The sequence below is a fragment of the Betta splendens genome, chromosome 21, assembly GCF_900634795.4.
Source record: "Betta splendens chromosome 21, fBetSpl5.4, whole genome shotgun sequence".
Taxonomy (NCBI): Eukaryota; Metazoa; Chordata; class Actinopteri; order Anabantiformes; family Osphronemidae; genus Betta; species Betta splendens.
In genome coordinates, this window is record NC_040899.1 from 15,510,968 (window position 1) to 15,536,962 (window position 25,995).

At 47.2% G+C, this 25,995-nt stretch overlaps 1 protein-coding gene across 25 annotated transcripts in view; it reads right to left on the bottom strand.

The window, feature by feature from the left end:
- Positions 1-25,995, bottom strand: part of tns1b (tensin 1b) — a 92,458-nt gene that overhangs the window by 23,580 nt on the left and 42,883 nt on the right. For 10 of the 25 annotated variants that reach the window (XR_008693372.1, XM_055504922.1, XM_055504924.1 and 7 more), the window contains exons 4-17: positions 18,391-18,429; positions 12,165-12,248; positions 8,721-8,770; positions 6,408-6,579; positions 6,184-6,234; positions 5,991-6,113; positions 4,784-4,848; positions 4,390-4,473; positions 3,971-4,083; positions 3,833-3,893; positions 2,689-2,764; positions 1,301-1,430; positions 1,133-1,199; positions 703-833 (exon numbers count right to left, since the gene is read on the bottom strand). Coding sequence is in view for 24 of the 25 variants with exons in the window: in XM_055504922.1 (XP_055360897.1) it covers positions 703-833; positions 1,133-1,199; positions 1,301-1,430; positions 2,689-2,764; positions 3,833-3,893; positions 3,971-4,083; positions 4,390-4,473; positions 4,784-4,848; positions 5,991-6,113; positions 6,184-6,234; positions 6,408-6,579; positions 8,721-8,770; positions 12,165-12,248; positions 18,391-18,429 (1,246 nt within the window). In the remaining variant the exon portion in view is untranslated. Of the gene's footprint in view, positions 1-702; positions 834-1,131; positions 1,200-1,300; positions 1,431-2,688; positions 2,765-3,832; positions 3,894-3,970; positions 4,084-4,389; positions 4,474-4,783; positions 4,849-5,990; positions 6,114-6,183; positions 6,235-6,407; positions 6,580-8,720; positions 8,771-10,611; positions 10,832-12,164; positions 12,249-18,390; positions 18,430-23,567; positions 24,152-25,995 lie in introns of those variants that run through there. The other 15 variants (XM_055504931.1, XM_055504919.1, XM_055504920.1 and 12 more) reach the window with 9 other exon arrangements.

Consider the following 25,995-nt stretch of genomic DNA (forward strand, 5'->3'; position numbering starts at 1 on the left):
TCACGGCTGCCTCTCAGGGCGTTAGCACTGCTTCCTTTTTCGGGTGGCAGGATGACCACCGCTCCCCAGTGGGGCGGCTCTGTCCATGCCTGTGGCTGGAACCAGGAATGTCTGCTCCCACAAGGCCTTTGGTTTCTGTGTGGTCATAGTTTGACCACAGATGAATTCTGTTGTACCACTGTCTCTGCTCCCTGTCAAAATACAGTTTACCATCAACATCTAGGACTTTTCAATGCTGTGATTTTAGATACTTTGCTATAAATATCAGTATCACTATTCACCTGTACGTGCCTAAAACAATCCACTATTGGGATAAATGCATGAAAAGAAACAAGACATCAAAAAAACTCCTTTCGGGTTGAATTTGTTCTCTGTTACACAGGACAAGAACAAGCAGCCTCTTAACGAATCACACACACAGACGAACGAGTAGAGGAGCATCCCATCATCCTCTCAGCCAGTTGAAGGCTTCAACCAGAAAGACTGACACTGACACGAATGTCGCTGGGATGGAGATGATGGAAGTACTGGTTGTGGGAAATGAAGCATTCATAAGGTGAAATAAACAGCCGTGTAATTAACACCTTGTTAACTTTACAAGCAGCGGGGGGTGTCTGCCGCCTGTGGGGCCTCGCTGTGTGTTTGTGTGCTCATTTTTAACCGTGCCAGTGAAGCAGTGGGTGTCGCACGTCACGGACTCACCGTCCGACGTGTCCTCGCAGTCCTGGTTGAAGTTTTCGTAGGAGTCCCAGCGGATCAGGGGATCCTGTGTGTTGTAGTCCACCGAGACGCTCGGCCCGTTCTCCAGGTGATCCACACCTTGACCAGAGGTGCCAAGAGGCAGAGCAGAAAATGTGAATGTCTTTACGTCATGAAATGTTGTTACACAAACCTTAAAATCCAATCTGAAGTTATATCATTAAGGACTATGCTGACATTTATATTTTTCTTCGTTGAATAGACAACAACCTTTATGACATTAGAGAAATATGAATAACTATAACATTTATCATCCTCAACTCAGCTTCTGTATTACACACATTAATGTCAGCTTCAAGTGAACCAATCCCACATACTGAAACGTATAGAGGATTCTCCATTATGCCCAGGAACTCTGACACTTTGATTCTTACCATGTATCTTCTCTGGTCCAAAGGAGAAAATAAACTCCACTTTTCCATATTCTGGAAATCTGTCGTCTGCACAAACAGAGCAAGCAAAAGGCCGTGTCCTTAGGCTGTCTGTAACAGTGTAATTAATAACAGACTGAAAGGAACCAGCTGCAGCGTCCATCCCCGACCTTTAAACGTCTCGTCCAGCTCCTCCTTCCCAAACACAATGCCCAGGTCGTGGACAGCACACGTGTGAAACTGCACACGGAAGATCACGTCCCGGGACGGGCTGCGGTAGCGCTTGTGGTAGCACTTCAGCTGGAGGAGGAAATGTTCAATTAGAATGAGAGCAAACACTTTTTACATTGTTTTCAGTAAAATAAGCTTCAGAATCAAATGAGTCCTAAAGCTGAGCTCCACACAGAGAGCATCAACTGAGTATAATATGATCTATGTGCAAAACAAGACGTGTCGATGTGATTCACTGCTCTGTCTCCTGACACAATGGACCAGAGCTACAAAAGGCATGCATGCCTTTTTAGTTGGTGCCAACACAACAGCTCTAAAAAGCAGCCACACACCAACCACACACGGCACAGTGTCCCTCTGCTGCTGCGTCCGGACAAGGAGGCTGAAGATGAGACGTGAAACGTGAACCTCCAACCCAGGGGCCACTGTCACCAGAAAGCTGACCTGATCTGGGCTGTAGCTTTGACCTGCTCACCTTAGAGCATCCTGCCCAGTGAGCCTTTGGTTCCTCTATTAGCACAGACCCCCGTCAGGTCACAGACGTGTCTGTAGGCTCAGCTGAGTCTGTGGCTGCCTGGGTCTGTGACAACTAAAAGCTAAGCTAACTGGCAGCTGTAGCTTCATTTGTCCAACTCCCAGAAAGAAATGGAAGTGGAACAGTTTATATTCATCATTCGCATCAGATCTGATCAGCAATAATCGTATGACACACAATGCAAATGGATACTAAACACACACCACTGACTAACTTGGCCACAAGGCCGCAGGACGGACAACGTCTGAACAGCCAGTAGGCCAAGGCTCAGTCATATGATGGAAGGCATCATCTGACTGAATCCATCCTGAATAAATGATGAGACGTAGGTTCAGCTCAGATGGAACATCCTCGGTGAATGACTCCTTTATAACTAAGCAGTTCTGAGCCCAAGGACGTGTCATAGACAGCGATCAGCCTGAAACACTGTACACTGTAGGACAAATAAGTCCTCAGCTACATTAAATGGTCAAAGTATTGCCCGAGTGCACAGACTGTGGTTCAGGCTCAGACCATAGCCAGCAGTGTTTTTCTGCCTGTCTAAAGTACCTAATGTTGTTTTACCAAATCTGTAGCAATGCTTGTCTGGTTCTGGTACGTGGTGTGATTCATCCATCACTCATTGTCCAAACTGTTTGTCCTCTAGAGGGCGTAAGGAGCTGGAGCTTTCCCAGGACAGGAAACAGAGAGCAGCCAGGAAAGGTCAGAGGCCAAAGAAGAAACACAGCTACGGGTATCTCAGCATCATGGGTTAACCTGAGGCAAAAAAGCTGGGTGTGTTGCTGTTCTTACCAGGATGTCCCCCTTCAGGAGAAGGCCGGGCTCTATGGTGATGCAGATGCTTGTCTGGCTGTCTCCCTGAACGTTGCTGCAAGACACAGACGTGTTAGATGATCCTCCTACCTTTACAACACGCTATCGTCAGTTTGACGCTTGAGTACATGACGGTGTTCATCACCACGTAGGCGCCCTCATTGGCCTAACTGCTGTGCAGCCCTGGCCTTTTTTTGGGTTTTAGTGTCTACATGATTATCTGGCTCATAGTGCGATCAAAGGGTGCCGAGTGCTAATGGAGAGCATGTGAGGGAAGGTGGGGAGGAGTGTGATCCCAGGCTTTAAGCAGTCAACAGCTTGGGACCATTTGAGTCATGACTGTGTTTGGAGCTTTGAATAGACCAGACCCACAAAATGAAGCCAGCTTCACTATTTAGAGTCACTTCTAGCTGATACAAATTCATTGGAAGCAGCTGATCACCTGTTTTCATTAAAATGGCTTTTAAGTCATTTGCCATTAGCCGAGCGTCAGACATATAAGACAGCAGGTAGCTGTGCAACAGAGGAACTCCCAGCAAACTACAAGGAAAATATATAAGTCAGATTAGTGACTAATCACAAGTAATATATTGTTTTCTAAAGTATAATATGTGATGTTTAAATTGTAACACTGAGTTAATGGCCTTTAATAAAAGTAATGCAGCTCTCCTGTTCCCTCCTTGCCTTTCCTTTCCTTTCCTTTCCTTTCCTTTCCTTTCCTTTCCTTTCCTTTCCTTTCCTTTCCTTTCCTTTCCTTTCCTTTCCTTGTATCCTAGTCTCTAACCTCCCGTCCGCTCAAAACATCAACAAAAAGTCACAGAACATCCATTGTTTCCTGTCTGGCCATGGAAACCAGGAGGTCCTGTGGCGGGAATGGCCTTCAGGCATCCACACAGATGTCTGCTTCATTGGCTCTTCCTTCACAAATAACACTAGACGTGGAGAAACAAGAGCTTACAGCTTGGGAGGCTAGCTAAATATAATAATGTAAGTGTAAACTGGCGAGGAGGCTGATGTGTGGGGAAGGGGACTGCGGGAGGGCTTTTATTAGTGAGCCATTACAAGCACACCATCCCTGGACACCAGTAAAAGCATTTAGGCGTGAGCACGTCTTCAGACTTACTAGATCCCAGATGTGTAAACCGGCTGCATGGCCTGGTAGATCTTGAGAAAGGGGCGACAACCTGCAACACAATTCATAAAATGCTGATCAAAATGAAATCATGCGTGCACGCATTCAGCCTCTGCGCACGGCAGTCACCTCCTTTAGACTCGAAGTTGGGGATGCCGTGCATGATGACGTGATGGAGGAACAGGGGCTTGTTGTTGATCTTGATGTGGCCGGAGAGCAAGCCACTGAAGTACTCCACATACCTGAGCAGGGTGCAGAAGGGGAAAACAAACATGAGCCCAGGCTGCCAGATGCTATCAGACGGTATCAGATGGTATCAGGGTTCCTGATGTTTCACAACTACAGCTTTAGCGTTTAGTCCTGCTTCATCATAACAAGGAGCCAGTGTTTGACCCGAGCACTGCCAGTGATTCAGTCATGTAGATCAGAGATCTACACAACAAGCGCTCCTTAAATAACATGCTCGCTCTACCTTCAGCCTCCTCAAGAGGCCAGCACCGGTTAATGTTGATGAAGTGATCAGTTATTGAGCAGGAGGAAGCACTGACCGTTTCTGTGACGGCTGACCCACAGGAAGCACTTTGTCCTCGTAGAAGCGCTTCATGGCAAACCTGTCCAGAGCCTGGTCTGCACTGCATGGCAACACAAATAGAGAGGGAGCACATCGTTCAAATCTCATGATGCAGGTATTATTTCTAAACCATTGCTTATTATATCAGACTGGGATCTCGTGCTCCCCCCCTCCCCTGCTCCCCAGTCTTGTGATGAACATCGTTGGCTTGTTTTTCCCCCCCAGAGAATCTTTTCCTCGCCAGCTTTTAGAAATTTATCTTTTACCAATAAAAATTGAGTTTTCAATCGTGGTTAGTTTGTCTCTTCTCCCAACATTCAAACTGCTATGTTCTCTGCTGACCTGGGAGCTTGGTGAACAGTGTGACCTACCTGGCGGATATGTTGCTGTAATGCATGTAAGCTGCCACCACAACTCCAGTTCTGCCACGGTTGCCCTGAAAAGACATCAGCAACGCAGAGTCATGTACAAACGTTGTCTTCCTGAGTTGAATATCTGCCCAAAAACTAAATATCTCCTAACATCAGCAGGAAGACATGTGAGCTGGTGCACTTTCATCATCCATACTACACATGTCAGGCTACAAACTCCCAGAGCCTACATTTCCCATAATCCCCTCCTGCCCTGTAAATGAGTACGTCCCCAACTTTTTAACTAGTTTTAACAAAGTGCTTCTGTTATTGTCATTAAAACGTTTAGATTTGAAGTTTATCACCACTGACATGTTAATATGTATAAAACTGTTTTTTTCGACTAAAAGTGCTTGATGCGTTCAGTATTTTCTTACATAACTAATATCAGTTCCAGCCATTAAAAAGAGTGGCTGCACATTTGATGAGTTTGGCACAGAAACACACGTGTGCGTTACTACATCAACAGACCCTTGTTTAGCAGCTTCTATTTGACTGCAGGATGAGGCTTTTCAGCCCCTTAAGCAGCGTGGAGCCCAGTGGAAGCGGCTGGAAAACCGACACGTCCAGCTTCCTTAGTGACCATGAAAACTTCCAAGCCCCACACTCATCACCAGCATTACTCAACTGGCAGGAAAAAAATAACCCTGGTAGCCATGGCAGCCGACTTGTTTGCAACCTCTCTGTGGGAACTTGTTGGAATGAGGCTCGGAGGTTTTCAGGATCCCAGGCATGAGTCTTATGTTGCAAAACACAATGAGGTTTAACGTGAAAATAATTAGGTCTTCCATGTGGGACATGGGCCTGCAGTTGTATTTGGATATGCCTTTTATGGTTTGTATGGGCCCAGTGAGGAGCCAGATGAATGCGGCTGGCCACAAGAGTATAATGTGATGCAAGTCAATTTAGGCAACAACAGGAAAATATTGGTCAACGCAGCATTTATGACATTTTTAGGGCTGAAAGGGTAAATAAACCTAAGTGGCCATGATGAGTGGCATGCCTCGCTAACATAATTTGTGTTTTCCCAACACTCGTCCAGCAGATCCCAAAGGAAACAAGCCCAAAAAAAGACACACTCTCACACGAGCCAGCGTTGTCACACAGGAGGGGGAGGCGGGGTCCTGAGGGCCGGACAGCGCCCCCTGCTGCTCATCCTCGCACTCACCTTGTTGTGGATGACCACCACGTTGTGGCTGTCTGCAGTCAGCCACGTGTCCATGGCTTTGCAGATGCTGCAGATCTTGTCCAGAGCCGGGGCGTGGTGGTCCGGCCAGCCGAAGTCCAACACCTGGAGGAGGCGAGAGAGGAGGTTGTTCAGCCTGACAGGGAGGCGACATGCTGGGAGCCGACAGCCTTACCTTTGGGTTGAGCTGGCTGATGTCGTAACGTTTCTCACTGAGGTTGAAGAGCTGAAGAAGAAGAAGAAAATCACACGTGTTACAAAATACTGGAATTACTAACTGTCACATGTTGACAGAGAAATACATAGTCTGAGGTTCTTGCTTTGCTTGTGCAATGGAAATGCTAAAGTAGGCTTTATTTATTTTCGAAGGTAATTGCTATATTCCACAGGAAACGCTACCAGGTAGTTGTGGCCATGCTTGGAGCGCAGCATGGAGGCGACCTCCCGCAGGTTGGCAGCGTAGCTCTGCTCCTCCACGCTGCTGGGGAAGGAGACGGAGATGATTCTCTCTGTGATGTAGACCAGGTCCAGCTCGTAGTTCTCCTCCAGGGCCTGCAGCAGACTCGCGCTCCTGCAGGGAGACGGAGAAGCAGTCGCTATGAGGGGGGCACTTTTCAAAAGTACAATCTGTCTTCAGGTAATAATAATGATAGGATGGAATCCATGCCACTAAAATAATGCAGCTCATGTGCAAGAAACACCAGGACAGTGATGCATCACAGCACGCAACAGTTTGAGTCCTACCGGTTTGAAAGATCAGAACATCAGGACAGAATCTTAAATGAGCACGAGTACAAGATTTTCCCAATAACTGTTTTCTGAAGTAATAACTGAAGTATTTATTACAGATGACATCATTACTGCCTGCTCCACTCCCATGATTTAATAAACACACTCAACTCTTTCAGAGAGATGTCACGAGAATATTATTAGGTCTTTTCTGCTTTAACTCAGTAATGAGCTGAGTCATAAACGTCATTCATGCAACAAATGTGAACAAATGTACAGCACAAAACTCCACTCACTCACTCACTCACTCACTCACTCACTCACTCACTCACTCACTCACTCACTCACTCACTCACTCACTCACTCACTCACTCACTCACTCGCTCTCTCACTATCACTCACTCGCTCACTAACAGACACAGTGCCTCAGCAAAGCAATTTGAAAGACAACACAGAAGCAGTGAAGAGTTGGACAATAATTCTGAAAGGAGGCGGATCCAAACATAGTTGTACGCTACCGGCACCAGCACCGTCCAGCGTGGCACAACTAAAATTAAAGAAGCTGGGTCCAGACGTTGCCCGGCCCATGTTTGCGCCTCAGCCTGCAGTGACCTCAGTGACCGATCGGACCTCTTTCAGCCTTTCTCCGTGCGCTGAGAAAAGGTTTGCGGGGAGGTGTCTGGTCCTGCACTCCACAGACTGCAGCATATTTCCCACATTTGTCAGCTGTGAGTACCCCCTGAGGAAATTGCTCATACGTCTGGGAGAGAGGATCGCTCCAGCTTCGCTTTACAAACACTTGCTCTGTACATCTGGACCCACTCAATGTGCGCTTACTGGAAATGATTCATCAGAGATAGGGGGAGCTGATATGCCACACATGTCCTCTGTCATGTGCTGCAGCCAACAGCTTACTTTCTGTGTGCAAGATAACACATTTTTGTGTTTGACTTTTTGACTTTCGTCACTTCATTGTCCATCTCACAATCTTTTAATGTTTGTGCTTCGCTTTTTCAGGGCTGCTGGTGTCTATTCACCAGCAAGCACCTGGCACTCGCCTGCTTCTCATCAGCTGGAAAGATCAGGCGATTGCTCGAGTCTTGTCTACACGCTCGACTTCAGCGCTGCAGTGATCCCATCAGTGATCTCTGGACTAATACCAACTATCAGGATCTGAAATCAGCCTAAACAATCAGTGTAGACTGATCTCAGTTGTCAGATTGATTGAATATGTTCATCGTGTTATTTACCTAACCTCATGTAAGTATTTTCTCAAAAGCTTGTTAAGTGAATGCGCGTAACACAACACTGCTCACAACAAACCCACCGTTAAAATTGACCTAGAACCACCACTGTTACAAAGAGCAGACAGCCAACAAAAGCCGACTGTGCTCTGCCATCTACTGTGTGCACACACAGCAAATTAGGGAGCTGGTGGAGACCAAAGTCAGAGCTTAAAGAAGAGCATAGAGCAAGAACATAGTGCTTCTCAGCTCCACAAGCCTATGAGCTTTGTCTCAATGCTGCAATCAGCTTGGCAGAAACCACTAGATTCACCTAAGACCCAAATACTAATCTGACACAATTAATATGCATAAGCCACATCAGCTGCAGGTTCCATTCTGCAGTGGTTTCAGTGATGTGGTTGTGCCTAAACATCATCTACGTACTGTGTCTGTTGCATTAAGGGAATGTAAACACTGCATATATCACCTGTATCTTACAGTAAATGCCCTTTTGGAAGGAATGAGGTTTTACATTTGTCAACTACCCAACATTCAAGCACATACATGGACATGAACTTTTATATGTTAGTTACACATCTACAGTACTAACATGTGTGACCCCAAGGACTGAGCTGACACCTGACAGCACAGTGGAACATGCAGCTTTAATAACAGTACATGGCAGTGTGTTACAGACTTTAGATAAAGTTTCTGGTGTCGAGGACAGAACAGCTGGATGAGAACAGGAGGCTTGTACCTGGACGGTCTGCGCCGTGACTCCACGCTCTTTGAGGATTTCGTTGAGCCCTGCAAAACACAAAGGAGCGTTCAATCATTGTCCTGTAGCAACATTATAATACAGAGATTGAAACAAGCTCCAACAACAGCACTGTTAAGAACCTGAATATGAGCATCTGTAAACACACTACGTGTCCTAGCAGGGTTTGATGATTGATTACTGATGATTTATTATTATTTATTATTCTGTCTACCTACTCTACTCTATTATTCTATCTACCTGCTCCTGACCTGGGCCTTAATGAAGCGGTTCTGAGAGGAAATCCACACACACACTTGTGCTAATGTTGCACTGAATGTCAGTAACTGAATTAATGTCTATTTGTTGCATTGACCACATGTTCAACATGGAAGAACAGGCAGGATGCAACAGAAGTGCTGTGAGTGAGGAGCGTGTCAGTATCAGACATATACAGTACAAACCAGAAAAACGCTTTCTGGTTCCCAGGGTCTGACAGAGCCTTACACAGATTATATTATTATAATGTAATGCTGCATGAATATACAGAATATCGTGGCACGCTGCCTGTCATATGACGACGTGCAGTGCTGCGTTAGCTTTCGAGAGCTGGCGGACTTGTTCGTGCCCCCTGCAGGGTTTGGGTCACATGGACACAGGAGGGGGGCTGTTATGCATCATCATGCATGTGTTTAACTACAGCACCTCTGCCCTGGTTGAGCTACAGCCTGCTCTCCTCTAATACAATACATGAGAGACTTCAGTCTCACCACAGCCTTTATAGAACAAAGGTCGTGGAAGCTCTGCTTGCTTTCAAACTGATCGCCCCAAATGAAAATAAATGCAAGACCTCACAACAAGTATATTTGAAAAAAACTAACGCAGAAGCAAATCACATGAAACTCATTGAGACTTCCATCTTTAGCTGCAAACTCCCTTCATTTACAGCTGTTCTCTGCAGTGGTTTCATTTCTCCAGCTGAGGTGAGACAAAGCAAATTCCCCCCATGTCTGTCTGCACTTTGGCCTAAACATTTCAGCATGTTGGGGGGTGTGAGGAGGAAGACGGAGACAAAGGAGAAGGTCTAGAAACAGACTCAGCACATGACAAGGGTCATGCTGAATACTGTTCTGAGTCCGAGACAGAAAATAGCCGCGCACGGCGCCCTTAGACTGGAGAGACTGGAGTCTACACGTGAGCGACCCTGGTAGGTGCACATCTGTGCCGCCAGATGAGTGAGCCGGCAAACGTCCTGATTAGAGACCGGGGCACAGAAGATGATCCTGGGACAAGCCCTTTGTGTGGTGCTGCACAGATTTCAAAGTTTTTGCTTCAAATTAGTCCAAATTAGTGAGCAGAGGATTTTATGAGCCACAGTGTTTAAGGTGAAGTGCAACCATATGGTTAAATGGGAGCAGGACAGTGAAGCTACGGTCAGCAATAATAAAACCCTCACTGACGAACACAAACACATCAGTGACTATGAACGGAGTTTAGTCTACAGCAATGAACCATCAGCTCTTATTCAGGTTGAATAACATGCACAAAGCGCCCGTCGAAGCTTCGGACCCTGAACATTACTAAGACCTGTGTCTGTCCTTAGAGAGGGGGGAGGTGAGGACTAGGAGGAGGTCGGAGCTGGAGTGGGGGGTCCTCCAGGCATGTTTCCAGATGAAAACCATCTGGGGCGGTTGACTTTACAAGCAGGCCATACAAATTAACCATCTGAGAAAGAGCCAAAGACGAGAGGGAACAAGAAGAAGTTGGGGGCTGGTAAAAACCCGACGAGACCATAGAAACTGTACTAAACTAGAAACGAAATCAGCAGCAAAGGACGGCTCCAGCTCCGCACACTAAACCCCCCCCCCCCCCGAGCCCTGATTGATCCTACCTTCCTGAAGAGGTGGCCCGTACTCCAGCGCCAGGCGCCCCTCAGGGAGGAGAGGCGCCGTCGCAGAGGCCCGTCCCGGCTCATCTGTGAAGAACTGGCCGTGTGGAAGCGCCGGTGTGACGGGAGCAGCGGCAGCAGCAGCAGCCTCACCCCGTGCTCCTTCCCTCGGCAGACTCCTCCACAGCGCTGCCGCCTGCACCGCGCTCGCCCTCTCTCTGGGCTGGCCTCCATCCCCCTCCCCCCTCCCCCCTCCCCCCGCTGCCTCCCATCACGCTATCTTCCCCCCGCGTTGAACTTTTCCCTCCCTTTTTCTCATCTGCGTACCGATCTAAATCGCATCCGCCGAGGTCTCACACGCGCACGTCCACAGGCAGCTGACGGAAGGGCTGCCGCTAACGCAGCTGCGCGTCAGGCGTTTGACAAGAAGCTAAGATCCTCGGCGTAAGAGTGTTCCGTGTTCAACCTGACACTTCTGATCGACGGGATGAAAGGAAGGCAGTAATGTGGGGTAACAGAAACAGCAGCTCCACCAAAGAGACTCATGCAGTCATGAGACATGTGTTCGATGCTCTGAGGCGATGAGACGTCATTGAGAGCAAACAGCTGAGGAGCACACACACACACACACACACACACACACACACACACACACACACACACACACACACACAGATAGACACACACACACGCTCGGCTCTGTACATTCTGTACATGTGCCATGTGATCATACACATAAAGCACCAACACAGTGATTTAAACTGAATCAATGTGACTCGTGTGGCTTCAAGAAGAAGTAAGTGTTTTCCTCATTTGGAGGAACCATAGAGGAAGGAGCCGTCCTGGACACAGTAAACCCTGAGGCACGCTGGTGCATGTGCGTCTATTTTGGTTCTTGTGGAGAAAGTGGGCACTTGACTTTGGGTGGTAGCTCTAAATTGGTTATTTGAGCTCTGCTTTCCCAGACAAAATAAAACTCACAGGAAGTTGCGTCACACAGAGTCCAAGGCAAACATCTATACGTGGACTATACTGGGTCTAACACGCATGTAGTCATCAGAGACACTCAGTGCTCTGTGGGAGTAAAAAGTCCAGAAGAACAATCCTGTAAGTCGCTCCGACTCGACTTCAGCAGCTGTGTTTATTAATGAACTTACACCTTCATTATAGTAATAAGCTGTAAGTGCAAGTATGTAAATGTAACATGAGGAGTCTAAGCTGTAAATGCAGCCCAGCAAGACTGAAGCAACCTGCTTAATGTTAACTGAGCATCATCCTGTATTTGGTTTATTTGAATATAAGGAAAAGGTTTAGAGCTTCACTTTTAATACAGATTTGTTTACCAAATGGTGAAATTCAGTCAAAACGGGTAAATGTCCAGGTCTTAAAGTGAGACGCTGAGCTTTGTGGGTGAGAACCTTCGAACAAGAGGCCGAGGAGCAACCAGCATTTTATTATTCATAGATCCACAGATTGTGTTTGACACAACTCAGATGTTTGCTAAGAGTCCTTCTGTTCATAACTGAGTCAGTTTAAAAAGCATCAGTCCAACTCACCATGGTGTCTACATGTTTGAGAGCGAGGTCGCTGCCTGGCGCCTGTTCAGGACAAACACAGGAGACAGAAAGTGAGCCCAGCACCTGTAGAACAAGTAAACTCAACACGGTGTCACACAATCCTACAGTATGTCACTGTACGTAGGCCGGTCTCTTGCTAGGCGACACTCGGCATCATTCTTTGCCCTAATGTGGCCTGGAGCTGAGTGGGACTCTACAAATGCATGGGACCATCTATAATCCCTCCGTGTAAACACAGAGACAAGTTGGCTTCCATTAGCCTCCAAGGCCAGCTCTGTTTCAACACCATATACAGCTATGGACAGAAGAGGGAGAGAGAGAGAGAGAGAGAGAGAGAGAGACAAACTAAGCATAACGTGCAGTACAGTAAGTCTGAGTTTGAAGTGCTCCTCCAGTTAAGTGCTGCTGGCCTGTCCAGCTTGAAGCCTGCCTTTCAGCACCTCCAGCAACAAGATGGATGGATGAACACATGAAAGGCTCAATTAAAGGCAGATACCATGTTTTTGTGATACCATCTTGTTTGTGTACATACATTGCGTTCTGTATGGATGATGATACCAGCAGACAGATATAAGACATCAACATCGTGTACAAAGAATAACTACAGGATATGTTCAGTTGTGATCGGTGTGAGCTGATACAAAGACGTTGCTCTGAAGCATAAACAGTCAATTCTAATCTGGTTGTGGCTCCAGATGAGGCCTTAGACTGATCCTGAAGCTGCAGCCTCCCCACTAACATACCAGCTGAATTCATCCCGTCTCCAGCGGGCAGGTGTATAACTGTGTGCCTCCATCACGTGGAGGCCAGAGCAGCAGGAAGCAGCAGGAAGCAGCAGGCTGGTGTTTGACACTCTAAATGTAGACTGTGGATTCGCTCCGAGGCCACAGCCACAGGCATTTTCGCACAAATAGAGAGTATTGTGTGTATACCCAGAAAACACACAGACTCAGCGATGCAGCCCAACATGTGTGTTTCCGCCCAGAACAATCGCAGCCAGATGGAGCCTGGTGGAGCATTGTTGCAGATATTTGTGACAAATCCAGAAAGTATGAAAGTTTGTATCAGCAAAACAGTCCGGACAGGAAGAGATTTGAGTCCCCATCAAAGCAAAGCATCGCTGCATCACAGGCTCAACAAACCGCAAGTCATTAAAAAAAAAGCTGCATGTTTCAAAGACTCCACAGCTTTGTGTCATAGAGGATTCGCATCTGTAGCTGAGCCTCAGAGTCCAGAGCAGCCATGTTGTATTTTTACTGTGGTTGTTTTAACCTCTCGTGCTATCGCCATGTAATGTCCAAGTAAATAACCTGTCAAATGTATTCAAAAAAATAACATCCCAAACCACACACGGGTGCTGAGCTTCTCATCAGCTCTGGCAGCTCACGTTTGCTAAAAACAACAACCTGCACCCAGCCAGCGCTGTTTCATGGCTCTAACCTGGCGTCGTGTTGGCTTAGCAGCAGGTTTTGGAAAATAAAATCTTACCGCGGGTTCAGGGGGCTACACATGTGGAAACGGCAAATATTTGCACAGGTTGTGGGAAAAAAAAAAACGTTGGCAAGTCCCAGATGTTAAACAGGAGAGAAGCCCCTTCGGCCACGCTGAGGTCACCTTCACACAACTGGGGTAAAGGGTCCCCACAAGCGTTGTGCGCCCTCAGAGTGTAGCTCTCAGCCACGCTCTTTATCTCTGCCTCCACTGTACCATGTGTTTACAGTGGCTCCTTTGACCACTTTGGCAAATTATAGCCCACTCCTGTAGAAAAGCAGAGGTAGCGTGCAGGGAGTTTCCCCCCGTCTTGGGAAATGACTAAATATACTAAAGGGCTAAATATACTGGGGCTGTGTAGCTTCAGAGGCTCAGCCCATTGGACTCAGCTGAGGCGGCTCCAAGTGGACAGAAGGTTGGAGGACCCTTTCCATAACAATGTGTGACAGCGAGTGGGAACCTGGGTGAACAGAGGAAAAGCATGAAACCTGATCTCCGGGCGATTTCCTCCCACAGAGGGGACGCAGCCTGCAGTTCACCTAGCTCATGAAGGCGCATCCACATGAAATGCATGGGAGGAAGGAGCAGTGAAACACCTGAGTGTGCTGCTACTGTCCTACAGGGCCGTCTAGTGGAAGCACATCACACTGCAGCCCCCCCCACACACACACACAGCATGACTGGCGGCCGCCGGAGTCTGAAGCCCTGTGAAAGCAGCAGAGGTGGCTTCAGCATCACTGCTGCAGGTACTATGAGAATTCCTTCTTGTGTTTAAGTCGAAGCACAGCTGTTTGGCAACGTCCTAAACTGAAGTTTCTCCTCCAGTGACTGCCTAAAAAGGCAACAGCGCTTCACTAGAGCTGGAGCCTGCCTGAGTGAACAGGAGCCAGGTGTAACGGGGACAGGGTCAGGATGTGCAGCAGCTGAGGGGAAAACATCAAATACCAAACCTTCTGATCGCTCACAAAGAAGCTGTCTTGACAGGAACATATGAGCCTTCATATGGAAGCATCCATGACTTCATGGGGCTCCTCAAAGTGATAAAACGCATCTGATCTGCCCCAACGCTGGAAACAGCACTTTTTAATTAGAGTTTCTTCTCAATCATTTGTTTTTACAAGACATTAGAAAACAAAAACTAACTATGACCAGAATACGATGTCACAGAAAGTTCATAAACAAACAAACACACACACACTCTCTCCCTCTCTCTTGCTCTCTCTCTCCCTATTCTCTCTCTCTCTCTCTCTCTCTCTCTCCCTCTCTCTCTTTCTCTCTCTCTCTCTCTCTCCCTCTCTCTCTCGCTCTCTCATGCTCTGGGCTCCTTTCACACAGCCATCGTCCAGAAATGTAAACACAGTTGTGGGCCTGTGTGCGGCGCCGGTTCCAGTGCAGGGTCAGAATGTGTTTACTCCAGCCCCCGTCCCCGTCAGGGGGAGCAGGCCTCTCAAATACCAGGGGTCCCTGAAGACCAGGCTGGACGGTCCCTGCTGTGGGAAAAACCCGTGGCCCTAAAGCGACTCTGAAGGCCGTGAGCTTCTCACTGCGCCCGTCTCTGCTCCCACCGATACGACTCACTGTTACGTAACCAAAGCCTTTAAACATGTGAGAGCAGAGGGAGGTTCACTCCTTGGGATGTGTGTGTGTTTGTAGACAGGCATCTCACACACACACCTACTGATCAGCCTCCATTCTAGATCAACCATAAACACAAAATAAACACCAAATCTTATGGAGATTATTTGTCTTTAAATTTGGTTTTAAATGTTTTATGGTACCAGAGGAAACTTCTAAACGGGTCAGAACCAATCAAACCAGACACTATTAAAGGCATCAGTCTAAGCTGACGCTTGTCAAACACAGAACTAAGAGTCATAGCTTAGTGCAGAGCAGTCTGTTCTGTTAACTGGTGAAGTGAATGTGACCAGAATAGTTTTGCCTCCATCATCCACAGCATCTTAAATTTATAAACTACAGCTTACAGCCAATGTTTTCACTGATTCAATCACGACGTATCACATTCTTAATAAGCAAAATAAACACTTCAATGTTGGTTTTCAACACTATACAGCTAACATCAGGACCCATAGGTTTGGCCTCTGCTCATTTTAATGGTTTTCTATATTTTTATGACCCCCATTAAGGTAGAAATTCCACCAATGAACCTGACGAGGTGAAACCATTTCAGGTGACGACCTCATGAAGCTCATGAAGACGATAAGAAGATGTTGAGGAGACGATGAGGAGAGAGCAAAGCAAACATTCTATCTACAACAAAAACACATTTTAAATTGTTTCACATTTGTCTTCACTACATTCATTCACATGTTCATTTATACTGCAGGTTTGATGCCTTTAGGAACCATCTACGGTGTAATTAGTCATGAAAGTGAACAAAGAGGTGAGTGCAGCCTTGGCCTGGCGCTGTCAGTCACCTGTGTGCACCGTTAGACTGTCAGGTAACTGTTTAATAAATAACGAGCTACAGTCTTTCTTAGCACTGTATCATTAATGGCTCCTGGCGTCGCCGTGTCTGTGAGGGTGTTATCAGTAACTCCTCGTCTGGTGGTGAGCTGTTTTATCTGCGCTGAGCCTCAGCGTGATAAGCTTGTTCACGATGAATCAAAGCCGGTTTGTGTTCAGGCGGTCGAAACGTCAAACACGAAAGCGTTGGCTGGTTTCTCTCCACAGTTACTGTAAGGAGCTCCCAGACGAGCTGGGGTTGTGTTCCTGGTCCCTCTGAGACAGACGTCCATGTGCTCTCACACCTTATGTCTTATGTAACACTGCACACACTTGATGGTGACAGATTCTCTCACCGGCCACTTGAGAAACACCTGCTGGGGCGCAGCCTGGCTCCGACTCTGGATCAGGTTTGTGCTGGAAGCTTCACATTCAGGAGGGTTGGATCATAAGAGGCCGTCTACATCATCCTGCTGAACAGCAGCTAGATGACGTAGGTGTTGGGGGTTTATGGTTCTGAGAGCCTGTATGCGTTGTGTGTGTGTTTGCCAGGCCCGGTGTTCCCTGGTGTTGCTTTGTTCGATCACCTCATCCTGACCTCATTCCTGTTTAACACTAGGCTCCCCACCTCCACGTGTGGATGGGGCACCATGATGCTGATGTCACAGCCAGAGCCCAGCACATGTTTAAATCTACTAATCAGCTGAGCTTCATTATTTCTACCAATACCCCAGTGTGATTCAGCTTAACTCCATGCAGACGACACAAGTTCAAGTCAGACGTATAAACTAAAATCAACACCAAAGCAAGGGTCCCTGTTTCAACAGTTCAGACGTTTCGACTGTCGCTAGTCTTCAACTGCGTCTTTTGATAAACGATCTCATTCCTGTTGGAAGTAACATGGCCTCCGTCCACTTTATCACCGATCATATAAATAACACAGAAGTATGCTTCGAAATGTGTTTTTAACCCCAAAAAAAGACCCAGCTGCTGCTGAGATCTGATAATTCCATTCAGAGTGAGCGTCGCCTGGCAGCGGAGCTGTATTTGTCTTAGCTCGCTGTCTGATCGATGTCTCGACTCGATTGTTGTTTTCCATCATATTCCTCCTGCTAAGTTAAGTTATGGCCGATGTTGCAATCGGCCTCCACCTGAGCGAGACGGTAACTCATGAAGGAATTCTCCAAACATGGGGCCGAGCACAGCGTCCATGCTCGCGTACTTAGACGGACTCGTCACTTTTCTGCTAGAGACGGGTCCAACGGCACCTGGTGCAGCAGGTGGTTGGTCCACGTTTAGTTTCTGAACACGCTGCCACTTCGTATAGTTTATTCTGTCACCACATTCCTGGTGTTACAGTAAAAATGTGTCAACAGATGTTTTACACCTCAGCTCTTTATTGCTGCCATAAAAGCTATGGCAGCAATCAGCAGCGTTAAAGCAGAAAAGCCTCTGGGGAGACAGCGGTTGGCAGCTCACCCTGGAACGGAGAGATGCAGCTCACAGCTTCTTTCTTCAGATGTCACTACGGAAACACAATCTACTCACTGACTGAACGCTGAGCTGAGCCCGGCTGCAGGCTGACACAGGGAGACCGTGCTACAGTAGGAGGAAGCGCTTGAGTTATTAATGTGGCACGTAGGCCACAGTCACGTCAAAGCTAGAATCCAGAGGTGTTCACTTTACCAAGCAAAGACTGGGGATTGAGCGCAGGCCTCGAAGCAATGCCCAGAATGCGTGTGCTGCTGCACATCTCAACCAGATGTCTCCACGGCGCGAAAGCCTCTGCAGAGGCTGATAACGTTCCTGCCCGATCACCGCCGCCGCTATGAAAGAACAACACCACATTTCATGAAATATTTTCTCTGTGACCGTAGAAAAGCGCAGGGGATATTTGGTTTGGTTTGTCACCGACCCAAAACCATTTAAATGCGCAACATGTGAGAAGGAGAGTGAGGAAAGCGTTTCCAATCGTTACATAGCTTCTAACGCCAACACCAAATAAGGCAGCGGAGCTTTTATCGCCCTTCGTACTCTGTTCAGTGTTATTATAAGCAGCAAACGACGTCATCATGCTATAGCACATTCAGCGACACGCGTTTCTTATCCGGGATCGCGTTTACTTATAACGGAGCAGAAAAACCAGCTGCCAGCGATGATGAAGTACAGTGGGGGGGTTGGTTTAGAACCCCCATGAGCCGCTGTCTGAGCAGTAGCTGATGTTCTACAAAGACAAGGAGGTTTTACTCACCAGCTCGTAGTTCGTCGCTGGGACACACGATGACGACACCTGAAGCGAGAAACAAAAAACGGTTTAACATTGTTGAATTTCAGTCGAGTGTAACATTTTTTACATTTATTGCATTTTTGGTTACAGATGATTCACTTCAAGCCGCACTAATCAATGCTTTTATATAACCACTGGTATTATGATAAATATATTCACAGCTACAGCTGTAGAAGTGTTTATCGTGCACATCGGCCTCTGGCGTTGACTCCAAATGGTGGAAACTCAATGTGTGCAGCTTTAAATCAAATATTAGTTTGTAACATCTCTGTGTTTAACGTGAAGACGGACAGCTCCTCATGTTAAATGCACTGAGCAGCCTTGACCTCAGCCGAGACGACAGTAAGCATCATTTCATCCATGCTGTATGAAATGCTGCTGCTCAGCGATCTATCAAGCACTAACAGATCTGATTAGCCCACGACGTCCTCAATGCGATGAGTGGAACAACATGATAAACAGGAAGAGCGTAATGATAATGGTGGTCATAATGAGGAGGAACACAAACACAAGCTTTCCTTCCTGCTCATGTCTTTGAGCCTATTTAGATATTTGCAATATTCCTCCTCACTAACAGCAGCACAGAACCGTTCAGGGACGTCTCTCTCGTTCCTATGTCTTCAGTCTTTCAAGCACCTTTCATCTCTGCTCCAAATGGACAAATGGTGTCAGACACATGTCACAGCCTTGATGAGAGTGACGGAGCCAGAAGCTTGATATTAAACTTTACTAGCTGTGGACGCTAACAGCGAGAGCGGCTCATTGGATTCAGAAGGTCAAAGGTCAAACCTAGGAACAACTGATGCACTGGTATCGACATGTTTCTCTGATCAATTGGTAGTTCATTCTTATTAACCAACGTTAGAAGGTCTTTGTACTTCATGGGAACTCTCCTCCTCAGTGACTGCTGCCTGTCACCACTGTGTATCAGTGGAACACTGGCATCCCGGAGGAATGCATGGAGTGTGTCTGCTGTGGACAGGACGCTATCTCTGTCTGGCTCAGACCACTTCTATTAGCAGCTATTCTAGTCAGAACCCGTGGGCCGGTTCCTGCTGAGTGTCCAGATGCAGACTCAGCATGGTCATCATCAGGTCGCTTGTATCTGTGTGTCCTGCTACGGTTTGTGTTTACTGTACATGGTGCCTTGTGTTCTCTCCTCACCTATAGCGTTCTAACCAAATCAGTCTCCAACTAAAACAAATATACTTGACTTTTATTTGCTTAAACCAAGTCATACACAGGATCAGATGCCTCCTACTGTATATGCATGTAGCTTCTCTTCCTCCATGAAACAGACTCTAGCTAATTGTTAAATGTAATGGCAAGTGACTGGACATGCCCTGAGCTTGGCAACAGAGCATTAGCTGAATGTCACGGCTAATAAAATTACTTGTCCTCCAAAGAGACAGAGTCTGTATGTGATAAACAAGTCAATGCCGCCAGTGTATTAAGACCTCTGATGTGAAAGTCTGAGTCTGCCCACGTCACAATAGCTCAAATTCCCTCTCATACTGTAAGTAGTTGATTCTTTGCTCGTTGGAGCTGGAATTAAACTTCAGGACCTCCTAGAAACCACGTTTATCTAAAGACAGGTGAACAACTGTGTTGTGTAAGGTCGTGACCTCCTGTGGTGCTATCAACATAAACAGAGCAAACTATCCCAGCATGCATTCATGGTCCCAGAGGGTGAATCCCACTGACTTTGACTGCAAGTGTAAGGCGTGAGACTGACATCGGTGCTTTTAGAGAACCAGGCTAATCTAACCATGATGCAGCCCCATCATAAGTGACACAAAGGCGCCTCTAAACTCCCAGCATGCACCATGAACAGCGTATGTACACGTAGGAATCACTGTGCAGTCAATGTGTAAATCATAGTTTGATGAAACCCAACACAAAGCCTTTGTTTGTAGTCTACAGTGTGTGGGAAGGAGGTCTGGCAGGAGTGAGTGTGTGCCGATGCTATCAGGAGTATTCAAATGAATGTAATATAATAAAGGATAATTGTGCTGCTGCATTCCGTGCATGCTTGAGTTAACAGTGTTAAACAAGGGCCCATTTCCTGTTTTGGGACAGTTCACATGCACTCAGCTTCCTGCCTGCTACCGACGCCGTTATGTAACCGCTCCCGGGCTGGAATACGTTAATGACCCTCACCTAACGGACATGGAATCAGCGCCGATCTGCTTCGCCGCTCGGGTAAACAACCCGCACTTAAACCCTGCCGTGGAGCGATGAACTGAGGCCCAGCCCAGCACATTCCACCTCCACAGCGAGGAGCGCTCCCCGGCCCCGTGGGCTGGCGGATAAACACACGGCTGTCGCGGGTGCTTTCATGTTTATCCAGAGCTTTAAACCTGGCACATCCCAGCAGAACTATTTAGTGTGGAAAATTCAATTTGTGAGTCAAACCAGGAACAGAAGGTGTTCGGCACCCGACATGGTTGTGGGTGCAGCACACGCCCATCACTATACAGTGAGACCTGTTCTCCACCTGCTCTGTTTCTCTTTACTTGCTTTATTTTGACATCAGTCTTATTGAGACTAACAACTTAAGTCTTGTCTCCTTGTCTGATGTGACTCAAGGACAATGATTTAGTACCGCAGGTCGTAAAGATTAAGATCTCTCAGTTTTATCACGAGGAGATCAACCTGTGATGAATCAAATAAACAGGAGACGTGCTGAACGTTGGTGTCTCTCATGTTTGGGCCTCACTGCACACGTTGAATTTACAGCTTGTTCCCTTTGTTACAGTGGGGGTCACGTTCCATATCAGATTTCCAGCTCAGCAGATTTACACAAGTTGCAATGTCTTTATGTTCATGTCTTGAAGATCTCTGACATTGATATGAATTTAAAAGCTAACTCAAAAGTTATTGATTTAAGGTTTACCAGCTGCCACAAACAAACATTAACGATACATCCAGGAATCAATTGACATTAAATATGTCAGAGTCATTCAGTTGTGGAGCCTGAAGTAGGAAAAACGAAAACAGAAAACACGTCCCTGTCTTCCAGTCCAGGCGGGTCGGACACGTTCAGGAACCTGGCACCGATGTTTCCTGCCTTTCTGTTCAGGTCCCATCAATCAGCCATGAAAAGCAAACAACAACACCAGGGCTTTCTGGCAAACCCAAGGAAACAGGTCTGGTTCCTATAAACATTCCTCAGAGAGACATGAAGGCTTGATAAGGAGGGAAAAAAGGAAAACAACCGGGCCTGGCACACACACACACACACACACACACACACACACACACACACACACACACACACACACACACACAGGGCACATACTTCAAATAGCGCTCATATAGAAATTCTCTGTTTTCATTGGACTGCATATGAATCAAATCCCATTTGATGCCATGTATTTGCTATGCAATGTAAATCCTGTTCAGCTCAGTCTGATCCACTTTCATGCTACAGTAGCACCGTCACATCTTTCCTGGATTCAAGGTTCAATCCATGATCAGGACAGGGTCACCGTGATGCATGGACTCATTCAATGTGCCACTATAAGCATTGAATGTGAAAAACGTGTGTCGGTTAAACAGGAACCTTCAGCCTCTGGATGTGTTACTTCATGACAGCACTTATATCATACGTCAGACAAGCTACTGTACCACCATTGGACACAGTAGAAGAAGATGGAGCTTTTTCTCTCTGGATTCTATTAATTACACTGAGAGCCCACCTGTGGCCGAGCCGCTTTGGCTCAGCTGCACACTCTTTATGTTAATTGTACTGCAGGTTTACAGGACGCGCCAACACCCGGAGGACGAAGGGTATCAGAGCACATCCCCGCTCTGCAGAGCAGCTTGGTTCTACAGGAGGCTGCGGCGGCTACGTTCTACACGCAGGCTGTTCATCGGTTCCGCATCAGCGACATGAGCAATACGGGGACTAAACGCTTTAACAATAGACAGGAGATGAAGCGGTGCCTGGAAGGATGAAACACACCCACACCACAGGATTACACCAGCGGAGGAGCTTCACGCTGGTGGTTTTCATGGAGCATGGACCACTGCATCATCCCTGATCCCACACACACACACACACACACACACACACACACACACACACACACACACACACACACACACACACACACACACACACACACACACACACACACACCTCGCTGCATGTGTGGCTGACTGTGGTTTCGCATCTTTAGTCCCCAATAGATGGACTGATGGTGAATAGAGCGCTGCCCAGTGACCATTAAATACCTCTGCCAGCAGCAGAGTCGGACACGGACTTCTGCCTGTGGAGGTCTGGGTCTGGGCAGCGCAGAGCCTTGTTCCGCAGGCCCACACATTCAGGGGTACGGACCGGGAGCCATCACAGGGCAGCGTCCACAGCAACAGTCACTGCCCGACTCCCAAGTGGTTTCAGTTTGAACAGATATATTTGTGCTGTGAGGTCTGAACCTAAAGGCTTATTACTCAGTGTTCAATCCAAGAATCCAGACGACACAGACAACAGCAGGATACAAGCTATTGTGAATGTGCTGCCCGGTTTCTCATGCCAGGACTGATGTTCTGTGTGAAGCAACTCCACCACTGTTTGTGGCTGCAGACTCGCTCTCCCTCTCTTTCTCTCTCTCTCTCTCACACACACACACACACAATCTACAGCACATCACTTTCTAACACAAAGACTTGTTGGCAGTAACTCTTTCACACGACGAAGCACGAATAAAGCTTAAACACACACACAACAAGGCGAAGGTTGTGTTGCAGGTAAAGAAAAGCACTGGAACCAGAGGGAACCGACGCCGACGCTGCTCCGACTCCAGCCACGGGCCAAAACCCACAACACATGGTGAACCCACCAGACCACACACAGGAACACAGTCCTGTGAAGCAGCGAAGGAGACGTCTTACACACCGAATCGTCCTGTCATCACGCTGGACGCAGCACTGAGACCTACTGTACACACACACACACACACACACACACACACACACACACACACACACACACACACACACACACACACTGACGTACGGCACCTCGACATCTGTGAGCACTTAAAGCTTTCTGCTTCTCCAGGCAACCAATCCACAGCGCCCAGGCTTTCCTGGGAACAGCTCAGGACGTCCGCGGCAGACAGCAGCCGCGCTCTTACCTGAAAGACTGCGGTGGCCATCCTGTGCCTCTGCCTGTGTGCTGTCTGTCTCTGTCTGTGTCCTAGTGCTGCATTGTCCTTTCTCCCTCTATGAAGCACAGGCTTTTCTCTGCGCTCCCAACAGACGGCTGCAGCTAAATCCACTGGCTTAGGCGGGAGGAGTGTACAAGTGTGTGAGATAAAGAGACAGGGTTTCAGTGAGCAGGGTACAGTAATGGGGCTGGCTTGTCTCTTTCTCCTCCTCCAAGCAAAAAAAAAAGCATAAAAATTTCTAGAGAGTCTTTATGGGTGTGGGGAGAAGTGCAGGCGAAGACTAATCTCAACAGCCACCACTGGAAACGCAGTGCAGCACTCAGAGCTGAATAAGCAGCAAAGTCTGGCTTCAGGCTCCAGCTACTTCCCTCTCGTCCACCGCCTGCCTCTCTCCTCCCCTCGTCCCCACTCCGTTTGAGCCTCCTCCCAGAGGCAGAGGGGGGCACGCGAGTAACAAGGAAGGAGAAAAAAGGAGCGAAGTGAATTTCCCAGGGAGATCAGGAGGAACGGGACAGAAGGAGCAGGGCTTTTCTTTCTGGACGTCCGTCACACACACACACACACACACACACACACACACACACACACACACACACACACACACACACACACACACACACACATAGTTGTTCGTCACATGCTCATTCTTCAATCTCTCCTTCTTATCGGCTTCTCAAGTTACAGGTTAAATATGAGTCCACCCCCAGCCCGTCATACACCCACCTTTTCTCTTTCCCTCTCTTTCTCTGTCTACACCCACACACACACAAACACACACACACACATACACACACACACAAACTGTACAGCTGCAACGAGTAAAAAAACGTCCCATGAATGAATCTATTGATTCACGCACTCCACAGTCAGCGTGTCAACAGCATCGAGGAGACACATACTCGTCAGTCACCAGATGTGCGTCCGTGCTCGTCGGCTCACTGTGCCACATGTGGCTGAGTGACGAGACATCGGAGGACACGCTGTGAAGTCTGACAATGTATCTGTGCTGAAAAGTCCAAACTCAAAGGGTTATTTCTCAGTGTTCAAACCAAGAACCCAGACAACAGCAAGACACAAGCAGCTGTACTGTAAGTGCGCTGACGGGTTTCTGCCAGGACTGATCTTCCGTGTGAAGCAACTCAACTATACGCTGGATATGCTGTGAACTAAACACTGCAAACATGCATCTGGAGGAAAAGTCCCATCATGTGGCCACTTAATGCCTGCATGACAATGTAACCAGATCATCGCACGATCCCCCATGAGCGGACCAATAGCAGCGGTGCAGAAATGTCCGATCAGTCCACTCTGTTACAGTGGGACAGTTCACTGTAGCACAGGACAGGAATCTGACTGAGCCTCATGTTAACACTCTACAGCAGCAGCTCTAAATATTTCAATGTCAACAGCAGTCATTTATCCAACAGCTGCTTTAAATTTAATAGCTGACAAGATGTGTTGGATCTTTGTAATTAGTCTTGTCCAGGATGTCCCCTTCTCCTCACACCGAGGATTAAACCCACAAGGTAATTCACAAGAAATAAAGATCGAAGTGATTAGTAGGAAAGAATCAGTGTTTCAGTTCATGTGTATTATGTACGTAAAAGCCCTGAACTCTTTGAATCCTACTTTAATGTTACTGTTTAGGTCTACTGCTATGTTCTTTTCATAGATGATTAAAGTCTGAGAAAACCTAGAGACTAGAGACCAGACAAAGTCTCCAGGTTCACAGTGACTGTGTTGAAAGGGAAAAAGGTTTCATTCCATAATCATTAATACAGATAAAATGGCTAAAAACAAGCAACAAAATGGCCACAAACCGTTGCTTTGAAGCCAGATTGTGGCCTTGACCTTTGTGGGCTCACCTTTGCATACAGGGTAGAAGGAACAAAAGTCTACAGTGCTACAAGGAAGCTGCTGAGGAACCTAAAGAGACCATTAAAATGTACCTGCTGCAGAAACCAGATGGGTCAGTTGATGAACCTACATAGGATCAGATGTGTTCAATCGCTCAGAAGCTGGAAGATACAAATTCACTGTGCCTGCATCTAAATGAGTGTTAGCATTCAAGACATTAAACATTTAAAGTCACGGTTTTATCCTCCGCTATTGTGAAAAAATGCTGATGAGAGCAGCATGGACGCGTTGATCACTCCTCGTTTCTTACAGTAAACCTGGCGTCTTAATCCTCAGCCTCCGCTATTATCCGGTAGCAGACTTTACTAAAGGACATTATTGAGGAATGTTTGACCAATTTGTAGCACATTAGGTATTTATGTCTATACACGGAAAGAATGGACACTGTCTTTGATGTTGCTCAGAGGTAATTACATGGAGAGCAACACCTTCAGCTGGAGCCTTGCTCACCAGATGTCAGCTTGGGAAGCTAAGCGTT